Here is a 22980-nt window from a genome sequence, read left to right as displayed (position 1 = left end):
GCGCAGTGTGGGACCACGCCGAGCGCGGGAAGCGCCGGCGCCGGCGCTCGCTCCCCCGTCCCTTTCCTCGGCTGTGGAGGTTTGGTCCTCTAGGTGAGTCTCCCCTCGCTGGCCTCGTCCGTGCGGCCCATCGAAGACAAGCGTGTTCTCTTCCTGCCTATGTCGGACGGACCCTTCGCTATATCCTATTTGCGCCCCTCGGGTGGGGGTAAGGGGCTGCCGAGGGCGTGTCCCGCAGAAGACTGACCTCCCTTCTTTACGATCAGCCCCCGGCTTTCTTGTCCTTTAAAATAATACTAACTTTTATAAAACATTTTCAGATAAGTAAAGGAAAAAATGCCTGCCACACAGAAGCCCATGAGATACGGACACACAGAGGGACACACAGATGTCTGTTTTGATGATTCTGGGAGGTAAGGTACTTTGAGAACCAAAAACGAGGTTTCAGGTGTGAATATTCGTTATTATTCTTTGTCATGTAACTAGTGCTGCGTAAAATGGCTCATCCACATAGAAATAAGGTTGAAATGCAAAATGGCACATGTGTCGTCCATAGATTTACTGTTTCATTCAGCCCAGCATGGTTTTAGTATATCAAGAAAGCTAAGGAGTGTGAAATCTTACTTCCAGAGGAATTGGAAAGATACGAGCTTTCCCCCACATTCCCCTTTATGCATCTCACATTATTAGTTATTTTGCCAGAATGCTAGCTGCCTGATTGTCAAATTTAGTGTTTAATTCAAACTTTTTGGAGGGCCTTTTGTGATACTCTTTGCTTTTTAAAACTGTTTGAAACTTTTTGATAGGCTTCCCCCGCCCCAACGTATTTCCTCTGCTTGATTCCTAATTTGTGATATTTTGTCAGGATTATTCTAGTCCCTTGGAGGGGTATAATCCTAATTAACAGTCTACACTCGGAATAGGAAAGAGTTTTACTTGAGCCAAACTAAAGACTATAGCCCAGGAGACGCAGATTAAAGAAGCACTTGAATTGTGTTCTGTTGAACTACAAAATGAAGGAGACTTATAACAGCACAAATTGCAAAATTGCATGAGTAGTTTGTCAGAATTATGATTGGTGTGGGCAAGAAGTAAGGGTGCTTGTTAAGTAAGGATTAGTTGGAGTCCAGTATGATTGTATAGTTATAAGGTTGCAGTTGGCAGCTGCTAGCAGATACTGTTTTGAGAACAGCTGGTGATATCCTTGAATCTGATACAGTTCAGAAAATTCAAATTCTCAGCAATTCAGGAATGTATTTGAAACCATATCCACAATGGCCACCCAGCTCTAATTTGAATGCCTGAGTTACAATTAGTCCATTTTAATTTTTCAACATATTCTTTTTTTAGTCGGTTAAAGCAGGTGTACAGTGTATATTTGACAGGCCATAAGGCAGGTTGGCAGTGCTACCCCACTCCAGTACTCTTGCCTGGAAAATCCCGTGGACGGAGGAGCCTGGTAGGCGGCAGTCCATGGGGTCACTAAGAGTCGGACACTGAGCGACTTCACTTTCACTTTTCACTTTCATGCATTGGAGAAGGAAATGGCAACCCACTCCAGTGTTCTTGCCTGGAGAATCCCAGGGACGGGGGAGCCTGGTGGGCTGCCGTCTATGGGGTCACACAGAGTCGGACATGACTGAAGTGACTTAGCAGCAAGGCAGGTTGATATAAGTAGTATGGAGTTTAAGTTAAATCATGTATAAGCCACAGTGTTTTCCCCATATCTCACTGTGTGAATATCTCTCACATCTTCCCTTTTAGCTTTCTGAATTCCTATGCAGCACTGTCCAGTTGTGTGGCTTCTGCTGTCACTCCTGTATTGGTTGATTCACTGAGAAAATATTGCATGTCTACTCCACTGGGTGCTAGAGATAAAATAGTGCAAACAAAGCACAGTCTTTTCCCTCATTGACCTTAAAGTCTTTGTAGATTGACAGAAACAGAATACAAATTAATTGCAAAAAGTACATTTAGAATTACAGTTAGAGTTATTAAGTGATATGTGCAGTAATAAGCATATAGGAGGGGAAAGTTGGCCTAGTTTCAGAAGGGAGGGATCTCTGAGGAAGTACTTCTTGAGATGAGATCTGAAGACTGAGTAGGCATTAAGAAGGATAAAGAGATGGATGATGGTGGCAGTGGGGTGGTGATATTGGCATTCCAGGGAGAGGGAACACTGAAAAGTTCCAGTGGGGTTAATTCCACAGCGTTTTTGAAAGTCAAAGTGAAAGTTGCTCAGTCGCATCTGACTCTTTGTGACCCCATGGACTATACAGTCCATGGAATTCTCCAGGCCAGAATACTGGAGTGGGTAGCCTTTCCCTTCTCCAGGGCATCTTCCTAACCCAGGGATCGAACCCAGGTCTCCCGCATTGCAGGCAAATTCTTTATCAGCTGAGCCACAAGGGAAGCCCAAGAATGCTAGAGTGGGTAGCCTTTCCCTTCTCCAGCAGATCTTCCCACCTAGGAATTGAACCTGGTCTCCTGCATTGCAGGCGGATTCAACTGAGCTATCGGGGAAGCCCACTACGTTTTTCTTAAAGGAGTGAAAGAAAGCTAGCCATGCTAAAGTGTTGCAGAGATTGATGAGAGTTGAATTTGTGAGGGTATTGAGTAGGCATCCGGTTCAAGGCCTTCTGGGCTTTTTATTAAGGAATCTAATTTTTATCCTAAAAGCAGTAGGAAGGTATTAAATATTTGAAGCAAAGAAATGTGATCTGTCTCATTTTTGAAAAGATACATACAGGATGAAATGGAAAAGGAGCAGAAGTGGATACAGAGAGACTGTTAGGAGATATCTGTATTAGTTCCATTGAGTGTGATGGAAGCTTGGACTAGAGTAGACATGGGTATAGAGAAAAGAGAATGCATTCAGGAGATATTTAAAAGGTAAAATCATCAGACTGGATCAAATACTAAGGATGAAGGAGAGGGAAGTGTTTGGGATAAACTGCGTTTCTGGATGTTTGGGGAAGTAATTGGCTATTCAGAAATAACGCAAAACATATTTGAAACGGAGGTTGTGAAGTGGAGAGTGTGAGTTTGCATTTGAACCTAATTAGTGTAAGATTTCTTTGAGAAATCCAGCTGGAGATTTAGTACTTCCCTCAGTTGTGTCCAACTCTTTGCGACCCCATGGACTGTAACCTGCCAGGCTTCTCTATCCTGGAATTTTTCCAGGCAAGAATACTGGAGTGGGTTGCAGTTTCATTTTTCAGGGGATCTTCCCGACCCAGGGATCAAGTCTGTGTCTTCTGCATCTCCTGCATTGACAGGTGGATTCTTAACCCCATTGCCACCTGGCAGTTAGATAAATGGGTCTAAAGCTCTGAGAAGAAACCTGAGGTTGAGATAGAAATCTGCATCTTTAGGTGATAGCTCTTGGAATTCAGAATTGTGGTCCTGACTGGAAATCTCAGTGTGGGGATTGTCAATACGTAAATGATATTTAACGCTATAAACTTGGATGAGATCACCTTGGAAAGGAGTCGGTTTTTTTTTTAATTATGAGACTATGATAATACATTTACAGCAGACTTGGAAAATACAGAACAAAATAACATAGTTCCTCTATGTATTACAGTTATTTTTTTAAGTAGATAAATTAAGATTTTAGTTGGATTTTCAATATCAAACTCTCAAAAAATAATAGGATGAATAGACAGAAAAGTAGAAGTATATAGTAGACCTGAAAAGCACTTTGAACCAATTCAACATAAGTTAAGATTTATACTATTTTCACACAACAGCAGGATACAAATTCTATTCAAATTCACATAGACTGTAAACTGGAGACACAGGAACATATCCAGGGACATAAAACAAGGTACAAAAATTACATGGTCTGAAGTTTTCAAATCGTATAGAGTCTGTTCTCATCACTGTGGGATTATGTTAGAAGTCATATCAAAAGATATTTGAAAATAACCCGCATATTTTCGAGTGCAATGTGGCATTTACCAAGAAAGACCTTTGACTTAAGCCATTGAAAGCCTCAATAAAGTTAAAAGACTGAAAAAAACACAAGAGGGTGATTACAGAGAAGAAAGCATTTAAATGAGAAGTTAATATCAAAAATACTTAAAAAACCCCGTGTATTTGGAAATTGTCCACTTTTAAATGATGGGTGTATCTAAGAGGCCATAATAAGGAAAATTAGAAAATATTTATAAGAGTACAAATGAAAAGAGAATTTATCAGAATTTGTTGCACGTAGCTGAAGCTGTTCAACGCAACTAAATACAATGTAGAATCTTGAATAAGGCATGAAAACAAATAATGGACACTAGCATAAAATTTTGTGAAATTTGAACAAAATTTGTGCTTTATAATACTATGTCACATGTTATTTATTTATTTTTTTTACAACATAGTATGTCTTTATATTCTCAGAATTGGATTAGAAGTTTCAAGCCTCATTCAGAATTTTTTTTTAAATCACTGAGATAATAAGCTTTATAGACTTTTTTCACTAATACTAGATGCTAGAGTAAATGGAACTATATCAAAGTTTTGAGTGAATATAAATTAGAAATCTAGCATTCTATACATACTTAGTCAAACAAGTGGAATCAAAATGTCATAAATTTTTAGACAAAAATTCATAAGTTTTCTAATATATATATTATACATACTACATATATATATAGGTATACAAATACTACATTTGATAAAGGTTTGAGAAAGAACAACAACCAAAAAAGAGAAATTAGAAATCATAAATGAAATGGGAGTACTGAATATGAATTAGAAAAAGTAAAGGATGGAGGTCCCGGCTGGAAATCTCAATGTGGGAGTTGACAATATGTAAATGATATTTAATGCTGTGAACTTGGATGGAATCATCTAGGGAGGGAGTGAATGTATTTTTTTTTAAGAGATTGTAGGTCTAAGCCCTGGGCACTCCAGAATATTAGGATAGGAAGAAGGAGAAGGAGGTGTAGCCAAAGAGATAAGAAGGGATTGCAAGAAAAGTAGAAAATCAAGAGACAAGAATGGTATCAGTAAGCCAAATAAATATTTTAAGGAGGAGGAAATACACTATGGCAAATTCTGCTGGTGGGTCAAGTTGAGAGTATTTTCATTTGTTTTGTTTTTTAATGGAGTGGTAAGAATAAAAGCTTTGTTACAATGATTTAGGAGAATAGAAAAGGATTGGAGTTTATGAGGATGATACTTAAAGAATAAGAGTAGTGGAATAGGAATGTGAAGTCAGGAAAGGTGATCTTTTAAGGTGAGAAAGATTACAGCATATGTTTCAGTGGAGAGGACCCAAAAGAGGGTTAAGCCAATATTAGAATAAAAAGAAGGAGACTGGCTATGGTCTTTGAGTGGAAGAGAGGCACTATGGTAGAGTAAAAAGCAGTAGGGATTGGCCAGAGATAGGAGCACGGTCAGTTTTATAAATAGAGGAAAGGAGCACCTAGAATGAATGTGGAGAACATGTGGATAATTTCTGTAGACTGTTTCTGTTTTCTGAGTGAAATAGGAAAGTCATTAGTTGAGAATGGATAGGAGGTAGAGGTTTGAAGAAAGAGGAGTAGATATGAGATAGATGGTTAGTAGAGAAGGTAAGTTGAATGAACTAGGGAAATGTAATTGGATTACAGGGCAGCACTAAAGGCCTAATTCAAATTAATAGTTACGAATTTAGATTGGGATGAAATAATCTAGTTCTGTGTTTCCTTCAGTTCTATTTAGTTCTGTAAGTGCAAATTTATTAATAGGCAGTGAGTTGGATGTTTAACCAGGGTTGGGTTTTTTTTTGGGTAGACAAAGTGAAAGCCAAAGGATTTATTTGAGTGTAACACAAAGAATTCATTTTAGTGACAATGTGAATCTGAACTAGATTAGGAGGTATGTGAGAATTTGAAGGAATGAGAAACAGTGGAAAGGTACTTTCATTAGGTTGTAGATAGACTTGTGATAGAATTTAAAAATTGTTGGAGTTAGGATATTAAGGGTATAAGGTGAAACAATAAGTGATTAAGATGCTTGAAACAGATTATGAACCAATTGCAGTGTTGATAAAGACAAAATTTGAGTCTGACATGGGATAGAGGACAAGATCAAGTATCAGGAGGTTTCATCTACATGGATATTGAAAATACAGAATTGCAGTAGGAATAGTGTTAGAGAATAATAAGGAGCCTTCTGCTAAAAATCGTTAGGGAACAAGGGATTTCTCTTGAAGAATTTGTAGCTGGTCTGATGACAGTTTCAGGCTTTTTTTTTTCCCTAAGAGTAGGGTGTGGCGATAGAATGGACGGGGTAATAACGTGGGGTCCCAGAGGGATGGATATAGAAAAGAAGTCAGCCACCACTTAAGAGGGCTGAAGAGGAAGCAGTGTTCTCAGAGGAATGTTCAGAAAAAAGCTGATTTTGCTGGTGCCTGACCATGACTCTCATGAGGCCCACTGGAAGGGTTAGGAAGGGGTGGTTAGATTAGGGAAAGAGCATTGCTGTGGGAGAGAGGATAAAGGTGTGATAGAATTAGTCCTTTGCTTAAAAACTTATTGTGGATTTCTTCATTTATCATCTAACCTAGGACACCTTTGAGAATGGGAAGAAGGGTTTCAAAATAAAGTACAGTTTTTTTAAATTATTTAGTGATTGGCAAATTGTTCTTTTTAATAGATCTGTAACATACTACTATTCAAAAACTTTCAAGACAATTTTTTTGTAAAAAAGTTGGTGACAAAACATTAAAAATTTTTTTATCAGTTAACACCTGTTGTCTTTGAAAAGAGGTGTTATGTTATATCAAGAAAGGGTTGGAGAGGGAGAGATGGATTATCAGTGGTTGTCTTGCAGATTTACCTAAATGTTGAGGTGAGAACTCTGTTCATGGCACTTGTTACACCACAAACAAGATCATGGCAGAAACTGAAAGGGAAAAGAAGTCTGTCAAATTCACCAATTTTGATACAACTAGTACTAATGTGTTTTAAAGTGAAAAATTAGGACATATTTTAATGCAACTAATACTAATATATTTTAAAGCAAAAAAATAGGATAAATGCCAAATCAGCTGGGTGCATAAATCAAGAATGTCCAGGGCAAACTGGGACTTATAGTCCTCTTATTTATTTCTTATAGAACCAAATCCAAACTCCTTACTCTGGTGTTAAAGTCAATCTGCTTTTTTCCCCCTCAGTTTCCTGGCATGCCTGCTCCATGTAAACTCCCCTGTGCTTTACTAATTTCTTATTTTGATTAATGTAGTATTGTCTGTTTGAAACTGTCCTTTTTACCAATCTCAGCATATCCAGTCCTACCTGTCCTTTTCTTATGAACCCTTCTGACTTTCCAAGTGGAAATTAATTTTTTTCTTCTGAACATCCATAGTTTTGTTTTTATTTTTGGCTGTGCTGGGTCTTCATTGCTGTGTGGGCTTTTCTCCGGTTGTTACAAGTAGGAGCTACTCTAGTTGTGGTGCACAGGCTTCTCATTGTGGAGCCCTCTTGTTGAGGAGCATGGGCTTCAGTATGCTCAGTATGAACTCAGTAGTTGCCACTCCTGGGCTCTGGAGCACAGGCTCAGTAGTTGTAGTGCATGGGCTTAGTTGCTCTGCTGCATGTGGGTTCCTCCTAGATCAGGGATCAAACCTGTGTCTCCTGCATTGGTAGGTGGCTTCTTTACCACTGAGCCACCAGGGAAGCCTCCGTCCATAGTTTTTTATATGACTGCTCTTTGCCATTTACCATTTTATTTTTGTATTTTATTTACTGTTGTGTCTAGAGAGGACATAACAAATGAATAACAGCACTCAGAAAATAAGATTTGAGAGATGACAGATAGCCACTTGAATAATCAGCTTTGGATAATTGAGCTTTTGCATTCATCCATTTATTCATTCAACATTTATCAAAGCTTCTGTCATAGACTGCTTTGTGCTGTAGGCACAATGGTAAGCAAAGTAGACCTGGTCCCTGTCCCTGTTGTTACAGAGATTACATGTTTCACTTTTCTTACATTATTGCAGATATCTAAATAATTTTATGCCAAGGAGAAACTGTAGAGAACATAAACTTATATTTATTTTATAGAATGAGAAGTTAACAGTCCTTGTTATCGAGGTTAATGTATATAAAATAAGGAAACATTGGCTGTTACCTTGATTTAATTAAAAAAGAGATAAAGTAGCATTCCAAAAAAATTAATAAACCTAAAACTGGGTGACTTTTTAATGAGTGTGTTTCCTTCACAGCTGTATTGTAACTTGTGGAAGTGATGGTGATGTGAGGATTTGGGAAGATTTGGATGATGATGACCCTAAGTCCATTAATGTTGGAGAAAAAGCATATTCATGTGCTTTAAAGGTATTAAAAACAATTACAGCAATTGATATGAAATGACACTGCCATGTGATGTTTGGATGAAAAATATTTTTATAGAAGTTCTGAATGCAGATACATTTTTTATTTCTCTTATGAAATAATATTTTAAAATGTGTAATAATGCCATAATTTGCCTAACATTTTTACAGGTAAAATCTGAGTGGTTTATAAAAGGTGATTAATGGATAGTGACAGTGAGCCAGTTAAAATATAAGCAAGAAATTATACCTTATCTTTAGAGTTTTAAATGTTCCTGTTTTCCTTTGAAAATTAACAATATATTTTCAAAATTTTAGCTCACTAACTTGAGAAATTGTACTGGAAAAAAGGACTGTTTCATTAACTTCAAGATACAGACTTATTTCGTATTTCTAATGTTTTATTTAAAGTAAATATGGGAATGAGATATAGGTTCCTTGGAGAATGGAGCTATGTTTTCAGAAGGACTTTGCAAACTAAGTATCTGAGTTTTTATTTTTAATGAATTTTGAGTTAAGTGTATTGTATTTGGATAGAAAAAAGAATCTTTCTGTAGAATTCATATATTTTTCAAACCTAGACTCATTAAGGTAGATGAGATGGTCTTATTTACATATTCTTTTTTAAGTAGTCATATAGGATAGAAAATATCTTCCCAGGAGAAAAATATAAATGACTGTTGTACATTAAATATGAGCTAAATCATAGCAAGGTTATGCCCAAAATCCTTCAAGCTAGGCTTTGACAGTATATGAACCGAGAACTTCCAGATGTGTATAAACTGGGTTTTGAAGAGGCAGAGGAGCCAGAGATCAAATTGCCAACACTTGTTGGATCATGGAGAAAACAAGGGAGTTCAGAAAGGCATCTACTTCTGCTTCATTGACTACACTAATGACTTTGACTGTGTGGATAACAGCAATCTGGAAAATTCCTAAAGAGTTGGGAATACCAGACCACCTTACCTGTCTACTCAGAAACTTGTATGCAAGTCAAGAAGCAACAGTTAGAGCCAGACATGGAACAACTGGTTCGAAATTAGGAAAGGAGTACAAGGCTATATATTGTCACCCTGCTTAAACTTCCATGAAGAGTATATCATGCGAAATGCTGGGTTGGATGAATCCCAAGCTGGGATCAAGATTGCCGGAAGAAATATCAACAGCCTCAGATAAGCAGGATGCAGATCATACAACTTTAATGGCAGAAAGTGAAAAGAAACTAAAGAGCTCTTGATGAGTGTGATAGAGGAGATTGAAAAAACTGGCTTGAAACTCAACACTAAAGAAACTTAAGATCGTGGCATCTGGTCCCATCACTTCATGACAAATGGAAGTGGAAAAAGTGGAAGCAGTGACAAATTTTCTTTTCTTGGGCTCCAAAATCACTGCAATGGTGACTGCAGCCATGAAATTAAAAGATGCTTTTGCTTGTGGAAGGAAAACTATGATAAACCTAAAGAGCATATTCAAAAACAGGCATATAATCAAAGGTCCATAGAGTCAAAGCTATGATTTTTCCAATAGCCATGTACTAATGTGAGAGTTGGACCATAAAGAAGACTGAACACTGAAGAACTGATGCTTTAAAATTATGATCTGCAGAAGACTTGAGGGTCCCTTGGACTATAAAGAGATCAAATCAGTCAATCCTAAAGGAAATCAATCCTGAATAGTCAATGGAAGAACTGATGCTGAAGCTAAAACTCCTATACTTTGGCCACCTGATGCAAAGAGTGGACTCATTGGAAAAGACCCTGATGCTGGGCAAGATTGACAGCAAAAGGAGAGGGGGATGGCAGAGGATGAGATGGTTAGATAGCCTCACGAAGTTGGTGGACATGAATTTGAGCAGTGCAAACTCTGGGAGATAGTGGAGGACAGAGAAGCCTGGTGTGCTGCAATCCATGGGGTCGCAAAGAGTCAGACAGAGCTTAGGGACTGAGCATCAACATCATTCGGCCCACTAGACGTCCCATGTTAAGTGCTAAAATGTTTGGCTTTAGGAATGGAATTTATAGTATAGGGTTGGCCGTGTAGGGTTGGCCTCAGAGTTCATTCTGGTTTTCCATAATGAGACAAAATCAGTCCTGATGTGGTGAAGCCACAGAGTGCAGGCCATGTTCTACCTAGCTCATGGCTCTTGTGGGGAGAGGAATTCCTCATGGAAATAACAGAAATCACTCAAGGCTTGTGGCAAAGAGAGTTTATTGAAAAGGAGCAGAGAGAGTTTCTGACGTAGACATCAGAAGGAGGTAGAGAAAATACCCTTGTCATCAGTTTGAGCAGAGCGTTACATACTTTTAATTAGTCACCAAGAATAAATCAAAAAACGTTTTCAAGGTTGTAAAAGCTCTATTGGACCTTTTTCCCCCCATAACATACTCTTGAGATAACACCAGCACAGGATTAGCTAGGGGGGATGTATTCCTACAACATGTCCTTGGGCTAGATATATTTTCACTGTGTAAGTCTTGACGGAAAAACAGGTTCTCAGACAAGATATGTGGTTACCATTATAATCATTAACATGGAGTTAAAAAAAGAAGAAAAAAACATACACATGAGCAAGATGTATTGTTTGTGGAGTCTATGTGACTAGATGCTTTAAGGCAAAAGAATGTATAGAATGTTGGTCTTCTCCTCCTCCTTGAGGGTCCTTGGACTCCCTATAAACCCGCCTAAGCTTTAGCTGTCTCAATAACGTAAATAAAAGCCTGAATGAACTTTTTGGTAACCCAATACTTCAATGAAAAGATGTTTCCAAATAGCCATGCAAAGTTGACAGTTTTACAATGTATTTCATTTAAAGCATAATTGGTTATAAGGAAAATATAATTAGGTGCTTTAATTGAGAACAAAGCAGAAAAAGAGTACCACCCTCAAAATAGTAAAAGTGGGATATATCAATGTATCTGTGAGTAGTTAACTATTGTTAGTAATTGCTTAGTATTTTTTTTTTTTTACAGTGTCTTTTTTACATTTTACAGTGTCCTTTTTTTCTCTGGGAAAATCAAAGCTCAGAGGAAGGTCAGATGGCTAGTAAGGAACACAATGGGCCCCAGTCATCCTTTACTGGGGTTCCTTCCTTCCTATGTACCAAGAAAAAGAATAGTCTTGACCTGATCCAGAACACAGCTCTGATCCTTTGAATGGTTTCTTTTTTTTCTTTCATTTTTACTAGTTGACATTATATACTGGTAGTGAGTTGATTTCCTAATAGATTTGTTTGAAAATGACTTCAGAGCAAGGCCTTTATTCCGGCCTTGCAAGGGAGTTAGTGTAGTTATGTATTTTAACATTTTCACATGAATAGAGGGCTAGTTAAAGTTGTGTTAAAGAACTACCAAGATTCTTTACTGGAGATAACTGAGGATGCTTAGTATTCTACAAAGAAATCTGTCTGCAAAGTAAAGAATAGGCAGGTTGCAGAATTTCTGCCCATGCACATAAATAAATAGTTGGTGTTTTAACAGTTTGGCCAAAGAACACTTTGCACCATCAGTGTTGTGTTGAGTTGGTTATAGTTTTTTGTTAATTCTCTTCTTGTTTTCACATTTAAATTATTGTTAGCTTATCTTCAACATTATCAATTTAGTTTATTGTGGGTTTTTAATTATATACAGTAGTTGCAAACAGGCATAAACAGTATTTTTCACCAGTGTTCCAGTAATTGAACTCAGAGGTGTTTATCACAGTTCAAATTTGAATTGGCTGTACCGTTGTTTGAACAGAGGGATACATCTCCCCAAATACTGCTGTATGGTAACTTGCCATTGTATTACCAGGTTCTTTTCCCATTAGAATGGGAGCAGAGGCTGCAGATAAGCTGAGAGGTCCTAAGTATGCAAATATGGCTAAGACCTATTGCTGTAGGATAAAGTAAGTTCATTAACAAACTTGAGTCTTTTGGCAGTTATTATTTAATATAAATTAAAAAATTGACCATATGATATTTTAAATTGTGTGTGGGGTTGGTAGACTATGAGTCACCCATCAGGACTTAATTCTTCCTGGATAAGTAATAAAAATTAAGGTGGTAGGGCAGATCCTTAACCTTTTATGATTCTTAGCTAAAAGCTCTGCAGAACAACAGTGTCTGCTGATCATATTCAGATCCTAAAATTTTCTATGTATACAGGTGTTTTTATAATACTAAATAAACACTACACTTCCATTACAGGGGACCTGGGTTCAATGCCTAGTTAGGGAACTAAGATCCTGCCTGCTACGTGGCGTGCTTTAAAAAAAGGGAGCAGTGAATTCTGCATTTAGACTTCACCCTATTCCAAAAAGACATCTGATGTTTGTTTTCCGGAAGCAGGGCAGCACTGATAGTGTGTCCATTGTGCTGTTCCCTCATTGAGACTGGCTATGTTTTCTTTCAGAGTCTCTTTTTTTGTGACATTTGGGAATCCATGAAACACTATTTAATTATTTTTCTTGGCAGAAGTACAAGAAAAATCAGAGGCTAAAAGTTGGGCTGATGAAGGGGGAATTAAATTTTCTAAAGACAGCAAATAAGTTTTTCTCACCAATAGCTATTTCAGAAAAGTTGTACATTGAGTGACTATTTTTCTCTTAACATGGATTACATTTGTAAATTTGTTGTTGTTGTTGTTGTTGTTTACAGGATATTTAACTCCCGAGGGACTCCCAATTAATTCATTTTTACCAGTGTTTCTTTTATTTTTCTTTTAGAATGGAAAATTGGTCACTGCAGTATCTAACAATACTATTCAAGTGCACACATTTCCTGAAGGAGTTCCGGATGGAATATTGACTCGCTTCACCACAAATGCAAACCATGTGGTCTTTAATGGGGATGGTACAAAAATTGCTGCTGGATCTAGGTAAGGCTCTTTGGTATCAGAAAATGAAATAATACTAGAACAAAATGGCCTCATTCATTGGACTCAGGGTAACATTTTCAGGACTCTGGTCCTTCTTTGTTGTTGTTACTTAATTATTATATTTTAGTCTTTTTTTCTGGTAAAGGTTTTTGATAAACTTGTGCTTCTTTGTGAATTGAGGTATATTGCTTTGTTGACAGCCTACTAAGTAAATATTGGAAAAGACTGAAGAAAGATGATAGTTGGATACAAAATTTAAAAAATTATTTTAGGTAGAACCTACACTGTACAGTTAGGATTTTTGTTTCTCTTGATGCTTATTTGTCATAGGAAGAAAGTGTAATTGGTGAATTGCTGAGTTGGAGTAAAAGGCCTAGTGCCTTTTTTTTTTTTAAAGATTTACTTAATTTTTTGGCTATCGTGGGTCTTTGTTGCAGAACACCGGTTTTCTCTGGTTGTGGCAAGCAGGGGCGGCTGTTTGTTGGGATGTGTGTACTTCTCATCGTGGCGGCTTCTTTTGTTGCAGAGCGTGGGCTCTAGGGCGAGTGGGCTTTAGTAGTTCGGTGTGGGTGGTTGTGGCTCGAGGGCTTAATTGCTGCACAGCATTTGAGATCTTTCCAGACCAGGGGTCAGACCAGTGTCCTTTGCATTGCAAGGCAGATTCTTAACCACTGGACCACGAGAGCAGTGCTGGCATAGTGCCTTTAAAAGTGATTATTACCGTAATTAGATTAGCAAATAATAGAAGCTTAAGATTTAACTAAGGAAGCCACTTCCTAAAAGTATTTGTATTTAACATATAGGAAACCTTGAGTTATGTTTTATAGCATCTTTATAGAGCAGAAGGAGAAGGCAGTGGCAACCCACTCCAGTACTCTTGCCTGGAAAATCCCGTGGACGGAGGAGCCTGATAGGCTGCAGTCCATGGGGTCTCGAAGAGTCGGACACGACTGAGCGACTTCACTTTCATGCACTGGAGAAGGAAATGGCAACCCACTCCAGTGTTCTTGCCTGGAGAATTCCAGGGACGGGAGAGCCTGGTGGACTGCCGTCTATGGGGTCGCACAGAGTCGGACACGACTGAAGCAACTTAGCAGCAGCAGCATAGAGCAAAACTAAAAGATAAGTTATTAGATATGCATGCCAGATTTCACATGTTGCTACAAAGAAATGATGGCATTTACTCTTGTGTTTTTTGAAATATTTGGGTCATAGCTTTTGAGAGCCTTTTGCATTGACATTTATTGATATACATTACTCTTTTTGTTCTTAGTGACTTTCTAGTCAAAATTGTGGATGTGATGGATTGCAGCCAACAGAAAACATTTCGAGGACATGATGCCCCTGTTTTAAGTCTTTCCTTTGACCCTAAGAACATCTTTCTGGTAATCATTTTTTCTCCTCTTTTTGCATTTTTTGGTGAATATGTTTAAAGCTGTAAGAAAATTAGCATAAAATTTCATGCAATTGATATAAGCCTGTTTGAACCAGTTTCCATATAGTATTATGGCTCTAACTATAGAGAAATCTATTGTTTTATTCCTGCAGGCATCATCTAGTTGTGATGGATCTGTCAAAGTGTGGCAAATTTCAGATCAGGTAAACTCATCAATTTGAATTTAAAACTGTTTGCCTATTTGTTCATGTATTGGGTGTTACATAATGTATTATTGGGCCAAATTAGTAATTCTTTTCCTTCATAGTTCATTTCTCTTCAGTAGCATAAAATATTGGTTTTGTGATTGAATTCCACAGTAATCTATTCAAAAATAAATATGTTGAAGACTAATTGATTTTGTACCCAATCACAAAGGAAATTATAGATTTATATTTCATTTTTAGGTTTGGTAAGTCAGTAAGGGAAATTTGATCATTATATATTTACAAACTAATTACCATATTTTGGTCCCTAGATGTTGGGGATTCAAAAATAAGACATGGGCCACACTTGATTTGGAGAGTCACACAATTTATTCTAACCCAGCCTGATAGTAGTTTTAAAAGACGTATGAAGAAAATGCTTTCTGGATCGGCAGAAGGAACAATTAATTCTTCCTGAGGCAATCAGAGGAGGCTTGGCATTTGTGGGGATGATGTGGCTGATGAGAAAAACATCCCCTACAGATATACTTCAGCTCATAGCCACAGTCCCTTCCCTCATGTTTGAACTATTTAAAAGAATTGATTTTGACAGCTTGACATTTTACAGTAGATCTCTCAAGTTTCTTTTCATAATTACTTTAAGATTTTAATGTATTGGGGGTTTTTGTTTGTGTTTATTCAGTGAGTATATTGTTTGCTTCTTCTACATAGGAAATACTCTTATTGAGTTAATTATTTAAGACTCGTGCACTTTGTAATTCTGAAAAACTTAAAGGAACTTAGGTAAATCGAATACTGTATTATAATTAGGTTAAAGTGAATTAAGTTGCTTTTTTCTGAGTGATATATCAGTTTGAAGAAACCACTTATTAAATGTATTTAGTGCTGCTTATCTTTTGGGGAGAGTTTTCATAAAGGGAAACATTTTTATTTTGCATTTTATTTTGCATTTTTATTTATTTAAAATGATTATTTTTCAGTCAGAAGACTTAGATTTTCCTGTTTTTTTTTTTTTTTAATCAGACATGTCCTATTAGTTGGCCATTGCTACAAAAATGCAATGATGTGGTAAATGCAAAATCAATCTGCAGACTTGCTTGGCAGCCAAAAAGTGGGAAGGTGAGTGACTCTTATTTTTCAACCTTTGTTTTATTTATATGTTTTGGTCCTTGTTGTCTTTGAGTGTAAGAATAGTTTTTTTAATTGTAACTATTTCATTTATTCTATCAATTTTAGAGCTAAAAGCCAATTAATCATTATTAAAAAGTTTTAAGAAACATTTCAACTTTTGTCTTTTTTTCTATTTTTTTTCCCTTTATTTTTCTAAATGAAACTATGGAAACAGTCTTGTTATGTCAACTTTTACTACTAGTGTTTAACATTTTGGGGATACTTGCTGATACAGTTAGACAATGGAAGGATATGAGACATTTGAAAGAAGAGAAGGAGAATGTATACAAGAAAATGCTTGTATCTCAAGAAAATCAACTGAGGGAAAAATATTACAGATATGAAAATTCAGTCAGGTAGTTGGAAGCAAAATTATGAAACCAGTAACAGTCCTGTATACAAACAGCAGCCATTTAGAAAATATGGTGGGAAAAGATAAAATAACTTGGAGTAAACTCCAAAAAATGTGTAAAAGCCAAATAAAGAGAAACATGCTACCCAGAAGAGTAAAAGAAAACTTTAGAAAAAAATTTATCCCATTCTTTTTTCTAACTTACTTATTTATTGAGGAATAGGTGATTTACAATGTTATGTTAGTATCAGATGTACAATAGTGATTCAGAATTTTTGTAGATTGTATTCCATTTAAAGTTACATAGAATATTGGCCGCATCCCCTGTGCAATATATCCTTTTAGCTTATTTATTTTATACAATATAGTTTGTACTTCTTAATCTCTAGCCCCTCTTTTGCACTTCGCCTCTCTTCTCAGTGGTAACCACTAATTTGTTCTATTTATCTGTGAGTCTGTTTCTGTTTTATTTATTCATTTTATTTACTTATTTTATTTTTTAAATTCCAGATGTAAGTAATAACATACAGTATTTGCCTTTCTCTGACTTATTTCACTAAGCATAATACCTCCAGGTTTATCCATGTTGTTGCAAATGAAAATATTTAGAAAAGTACATTAAAAAATATATCCCATTATTTGAAATGAATTTTTGATATTATTATATCAGTTATTCGGAGAAGGCAATGGCACCCCACTCCAGTACTCTTGCCTGGAAAATCCCATGGACGGAGGAGCCTGGTAGACTGCAGTCCATGGGGTTGCTAAGAGTTGGACACGACTGAGTGACTTCACTTTCACTTTTCACTTTCATGCATTGGAGAAGGAAATGGCAACCCACTCCAGTGTTCTTGCCTGGAGAATCCCAGGGACAGGGGAGCCTGGTGGGCTGCCGTCTATGGAGTCGCACAGAGTCGGACACGACTGAAGTGACTTAGCAGCAGCAGCATATCAGTTATTACTTAAGTTATTTATAGTCTTGAAAACATTCAATATAAAATATCAGTAAGATGTTTAGGGGGACCAAAGAACTTATTCTAAAGCCATATGGAAAACTAAAAGTTTTGAAAAAGAAAAGTGGTGAAATCTAGTTAAATCAAATATATAATGTGCTATGGAAATCAAAAGTTTGCTGCTTACTTATGAGTAGATATCTATTAAACAGAGAGGTAGATCAAGCATATGTGGGAAGTTAGTATATTATAAAGGTGAAGAAAAGGAGATTTAATAAAGGTACTGGCAAAAGGCATAAATACCAGGAGGTGAGAATTACTGAGAACCACCTTGAGGCCTTCCTATCACATGGTGAATCTCATTATATAAATATTTGCTGTATTGTTTTTCAAATTCTCTGTGTATGTGAAAATTTTGAGAAAAAATTTATAAGTTTGGTAATATAAAAAAAAATATTTCAGTGGCAAAGGACAAATGTAAACTGAGAGCTTGAAATAATATGATAGAATTCATTTCTTTGATAGTCAAAGAGTTCTTATAAATCAGTAAGATCCCAATAAAAAGATGAACAAGGACATTAGCAGACAGTGTATAGAAAAAGATACACAAATGGCTTTTACATATGAAAATACATGCAGCCTTTCATACTAAGGACTTCCCTAGTAGGTCAGATGATAAAGAATGTGTCTGCAACGCAGGAGACCTAGGTTTGATCCCTGGGTTAGAAGGTCTCCTGGAGAAGGGAATGGCGACCCACTCCAATTCTTGCCTAGAAAATTCTCAAGACAGAGGAGCCTGGTGGGCTACAGTCCATGGGGTTGCAAAGACTTGGACAGGATTGAGCAACTAACACTTGCTTTCATACTGAAAGAAATACAAATTGATCATCTGTTTTTCATTTGTCTGATTCTCAAACTTCAAAAGGTTGATATAAACTGTGTGGAAGAGTATATGGCAGTTTTTATTGGAATGCATGACCAATAGAACTAGTTCTAGGATATATTCTATAGGTACATTTGCACATATGCACTATGTATCATGTACGGCAAAAATGTCTTATCATTATTTGTAGTAGCAAAAGATTGTAAACATCCTAAATGTTCTTTAATAGAGAACTAGTCAAATTGTGTTTATTCCTGGGAGTGGGATACGCTGCAACTGTTAGAATGAGGTATATCTGTGTCTTCACAGGGAATAATCAATCTTTAGAAATACTAAAAAATCAGGCTATAGAGCTGTAGATACAGATAGTAGATAGAATGCTGTTTATTGTTTCTATTTGCATATATGTACATAGTGCATTCTTGTATAGACTGTGCTTAAGTTCTTTGCTTTTGGGAAGTAGAAATAGGATTTAGGGATTAGAGAGACTTACTTTTCAATGTATACCCTTTAGTGTCATGTAAACTTTGATGAGTACATTCAGCATTAAAGTGATAGTTGAAAAATCTGGTATGTATTTTTCTTTGCTTATGAAACAACAAAATTTTAAAAACAATACTTTTTTTGGTAAGTGTGAAAAGAATATGTCATTTTCTACTAATCTATTTCTTTGGAAGAATACGTAGGAAGATAAGTTTCCTTTTTCTAAGATACACAAAGTATTGTGGCTCTTTTCTTTCCTTCCAACAAATGAGATGAATTAAAAAAATTTGTTTGTTTGGCCACACATTGTGGCCTGTGAAACTAGGACCAAGGGTTAAACTTGAGCCCCTGCGGTGGGAGCACAGCGTCTCAACCACTGGACCACCAGGAAAGTCCAGGATGAAGTTCTAGATCCAAAGTGCTTATATACCTTAAGAAATGGTATTAAAAATACGAGTATTATAAGTGCTTTGTTTTTCAGTACCAGCAGTTGAGTGATCATCACCCATTCTTTGCTCATTAGGATTTTAAGTAACCTTCTGAGTTTGGTTATTTGCCAATTAAAATATAGCTTTGCTCTTATTTGGATGAATTTTCTGCTTTTTTTCCTCTTTAAACCTAACTTTTATTTAAATCATTTATCTTTCCTAATAGTTACTGGCAGTTCCTGTGGAAAAATCTGTTAAGCTATATAAAAGAGAAACTTGGAGTAACCAGTTTGATCTTTCAGATGATGTCATCTCTCAGGTAGGTTTTGTAAGTGATAACTTTCAAGAGGCTAACGGGAATATTTACTGCATACTTTGCTTTAATACAATTACAGTTAAATATTGTTGGACATGGAGAAGAACTCCATCTTCTGCCCCTCAGCCTTTCTACATTTAGCCAATAATTGGACAGTAGATAAGTCTTTGTTAGGTCCTATTTGACCATTCTCCTTTGTGAAACTTGATAAGAAAATCTTTTAATTTGTAAGAAGTCAAATGCCTAGCATAGTATTAGAATAGGTAACTCTCACATTATTAGTAGTAAGCATTTATTGTTAAGTGAACTTCACTGAGACTTGTTTATTAGACCCTGGAATTTTAGAACAGGAAAGGTTGTTGGTCTGTGTGTGTGTCTCTCTCTCACCCCCTTTTCTCTCATTCTACCCATTTTGCAGTTAGGAAACAGAGGCCCAGTAGGTCAGCAATTATGCTTCTGTGACTCACTTCACTTCCTAGTTCTTCATCTTGATGACTGCTAAGAGGATAACTTGTGTTCTCTTTCCAGGATAAAAGCATTTCTTAGACTCTATTTTTAAAAGTGTGCTAGTGTAATTTTCTGATGATAAACAAACTAGTAGCCGCTATTCCTTTGTTAAATATTACTGGAAAAGAACATTAAAAAATAAGTAAACTTTGTCTTGCCATTTGTGTATCAGATTTAAATAAAAATTGGATATAATAAGGATTATAAAATTTTGAATTTGGTAATAAAATGAGTTTTTTTGTTTCAAATTATATAAAATAGTTATTTATTATTGTTTTTCTTTACTAGACACTGAATATAGTAACCTGGTCTCCTTGTGGACAGTATTTAGCTGCAGGGAGTATTAATGGTTTAATTATAATTTGGAATGTGGAAACCAAAAATTGCATTGAAAGGTATGATTCAGTAAATCTTTTGTCTCTTTTTTGCTTATTTCTATTAGATTTTTGTTTTATTATTAAACATTTCAAATTTGTGTTTATTAGATTGTTAAAATGCACACTAATAGATACGTTTATCAAAACTTTGCTAAATAAAATTTATCTACAGAAATGGATAGCTTATAATTTTATTTTATTTTTTTTATTTTTTATTTTTTGATAGCTTATAATTTTCTTGACAAGGTTTTAAGAGCTTACATTTTAATTTTTAGGGTGAAACATGAGAAAGGTTATGCAATTTGTGGCCTGTCATGGCATCCTACTTGTGGTCAAATAGCTTATACTGATGCAGAAGGAAATCTGGGACTCCTGGAGAATGTTTGTGACCCCAGTGGGAAGATGTCAAACAGTAAGGTAATAAGTAATAGGGTCGAACAGTTTCTTCAGTCTTTCTGTGGTCGTATGAGTTTGGGAAACACTGCAAACCAGGTTACTTTCTTTGAAAATTATAATTTATGTTTTTAGATGTTCAGTAATGCTCTATCACAGAACTGTTTAAACTTGTTTTATCCTCATGTTTCACAAACACATTTTCCTAAGGAACTCTTTTCCCCTCCATATAATGTCCATTAATATTCCATGGCTCTCCAAGAAATGCCTTTGTGAAATACTGCTTTAGTATTCTTGTGTTCTAGGAATTTTTAGTTAAATGTTTTATAGATGAAAATTAGAGTTAATAGCTGTAATTTAGTTTAACCTAAAGTTTTTCTGTCCTGAATTAGAGTTATCTCAGAGCTTGTTTTATGTATGCTCAAATACCTGATACCTGAAAGCCCCACTAAAACTACTGAATTTTATTTTTTTATGTTTATTTATTTATTTTGGGCTATGCTGGGTCATTTGTGCTTTCTCTAGTTGCAGCAAGTGGGGGCTACTCTCCAGCTGTGGTACATAGACTTCTCGTTGTGGTGGCTTCTGCTGCGGAGCACAGGCTCTAGATGCACAGGCTCAGTAGTTAACGGATTTCTGGCCTAGTTGCCCCATGGCATGTGGGATTTTCCCAGAACAGGAATTGAACCCAATCCACAGTGAAACCCAACCCAACCCAATTGAACCCAATCAAACCCAGTCCAATTCTTAACCGATGGACCACCAGGGAAATCCCAACAATTTTTTTAAGTGCATGATCTCATAAAGAAGATAGTTGAAATGATGATAGTTAAAAAGTAAAAAATCTGGAAGTTGAAAAATAGGACAATTAGAAACTAGATTGAACTTCTCAAAAAGCTGAGTCCTAAGACTGCTGCAATGGGGGTCAGCTGAGGTGCCATTTAGTTTGCTTGGCTTAGTCCCCAAAATTCAGAATTTGGTAGCCCTAGGTACAGTCAGCAAAAATAAGACCAGGAGCTGACTGTGGCTCAAATCATGAACTCCTTATTGCCAAATTCAGACTTAAATTGAAGAAAGTAGGGAAAACCACTAGACCATACAGGTATGACCTAAATCAAATCCCTTATGATTATACAGTGGAAGTGAGAAATAGATTTAAGGGCCTAGATCTGATAGATAGAGTGCCTGATGAACTATGGAATGAGGTTCCTGACATTGTACAGGAGACAGGGATCAAGACCATCCCCATGGGAAAGAAATGCAAAAAAGCAAAATGGCTGTCTGGGGAGGCCTTACAAATAGCTTTGAAAAGAAGAGAAGCGAAAAGCAAAGGAGCAAAGGAAAGATATAAGCATTTGAATGCAGAGTTCCAAAGAATAACAAGAAGAGATAAGAAAGCCTTCCTCAGCCATCAATGCAAAGAAATAGAGGAAAACAACAGAATGGGAAAGACGAGAGACCTCCTCAAGACAATTAGAGATACCAAGGGAACATTTCATGCAAAGATGGGCTCGATTAAGGACAGAAATGGTATGGACCTAACAGAAGCAGAAGATATTAAGAAGAGGTGGCAAGAATACACAGAAGAACTGCACAAAAAAGATCTTCATGACCCAGATAATCACGATGGTGTGATCACTGACCTAGAGCCAGACATCCTGGAATGTGAAGTTAAGTGGACCTTAGAAAGCATCACTACGAACAAAGCTAGTGGAGGTGATGGAATTCCAGTGGAGCTCTTTCAAATCCTGAAAGATGATGCTGTGAAAGTGCTGCGCTCAATATGCCAGCACATTTGGAAAACTCAGCAGTGGTCACAGGACTGGAAAAGGTTAGTTTTCATTCCAATCCCAAAGAAAGGCAATGCCAAAGAATGCTCAAACTACCACACAATTGCACTCATCTCACATGCTAGGAAAGTAATACTCAAAATTCTCCAAGCCAGGCTTCTGCATTATGTGAACCGTGAACTTCCTGATGTTCAAGCTGGTTTTAGAAAAGGCAGAGGAACCAGAGATCAAATTGCTAACATCTGCTGGATCATGGAAAAAGCAAGAGAGTTCCAGAAAAGCACCTATTGCTGCTTTATTGATACGCCAAAGCCTTTGACTGTGTGGATCACAATAAACTGTGAAAAATTCTGAAAGAGATGGGAATACCAGACCACCAGATCTGCCTCTTGAGAAATCTGTATGCAGGTCAGGAAACAACAGTTAGAACTGGACATGGAACAACAGACTGGTTCCAAATAGGAAAAGAAGTACGTCAAGGCTGTATATTGTCACCCTGCTTATTTAACTTCGATGCAGAATACATCATGAGAAACGCTGGACTGGAAGAAAC

General features: G+C 36.6%; 1 protein-coding gene across 2 annotated transcripts in view; it reads left to right on the top strand.

The window, feature by feature from the left end:
• The first annotated feature begins 3 nt into the window (after nucleotides 1–3).
• Nucleotides 4–22980, top strand: part of WDHD1 (WD repeat and HMG-box DNA binding protein 1) — a 53649-nt gene continuing 30672 nt past the window's right edge. The window contains exons 1-10 of one of the 2 annotated variants that reach the window (XM_027554163.1): nucleotides 4–93; nucleotides 321–413; nucleotides 8213–8324; nucleotides 13022–13173; nucleotides 14447–14558; nucleotides 14722–14772; nucleotides 15799–15894; nucleotides 19271–19363; nucleotides 20156–20262; nucleotides 20520–20661. In XM_027554163.1, coding sequence (XP_027409964.1) covers nucleotides 337–413; nucleotides 8213–8324; nucleotides 13022–13173; nucleotides 14447–14558; nucleotides 14722–14772; nucleotides 15799–15894; nucleotides 19271–19363; nucleotides 20156–20262; nucleotides 20520–20661 — 942 coding nt within the window. In that variant the 5' untranslated portion in view covers nucleotides 4–93; nucleotides 321–336. The remainder of the gene's footprint in view (nucleotides 94–320; nucleotides 414–8212; nucleotides 8325–13021; nucleotides 13174–14446; nucleotides 14559–14721; nucleotides 14773–15798; nucleotides 15895–19270; nucleotides 19364–20155; nucleotides 20263–20519; nucleotides 20662–22980) is intronic. The other variant, XM_027554164.1, reaches the window with a different exon arrangement.

The sequence above is a fragment of the Bos indicus x Bos taurus genome, chromosome 10 (genome assembly GCF_003369695.1).
Source record: "Bos indicus x Bos taurus breed Angus x Brahman F1 hybrid chromosome 10, Bos_hybrid_MaternalHap_v2.0, whole genome shotgun sequence".
NCBI lineage: Eukaryota > Metazoa > Chordata > Mammalia > Artiodactyla > Bovidae > Bos > Bos indicus x Bos taurus.
Note: the sequence above shows the minus strand (reverse complement) of the source record. Positions and strands in the feature narration are given on the sequence as shown.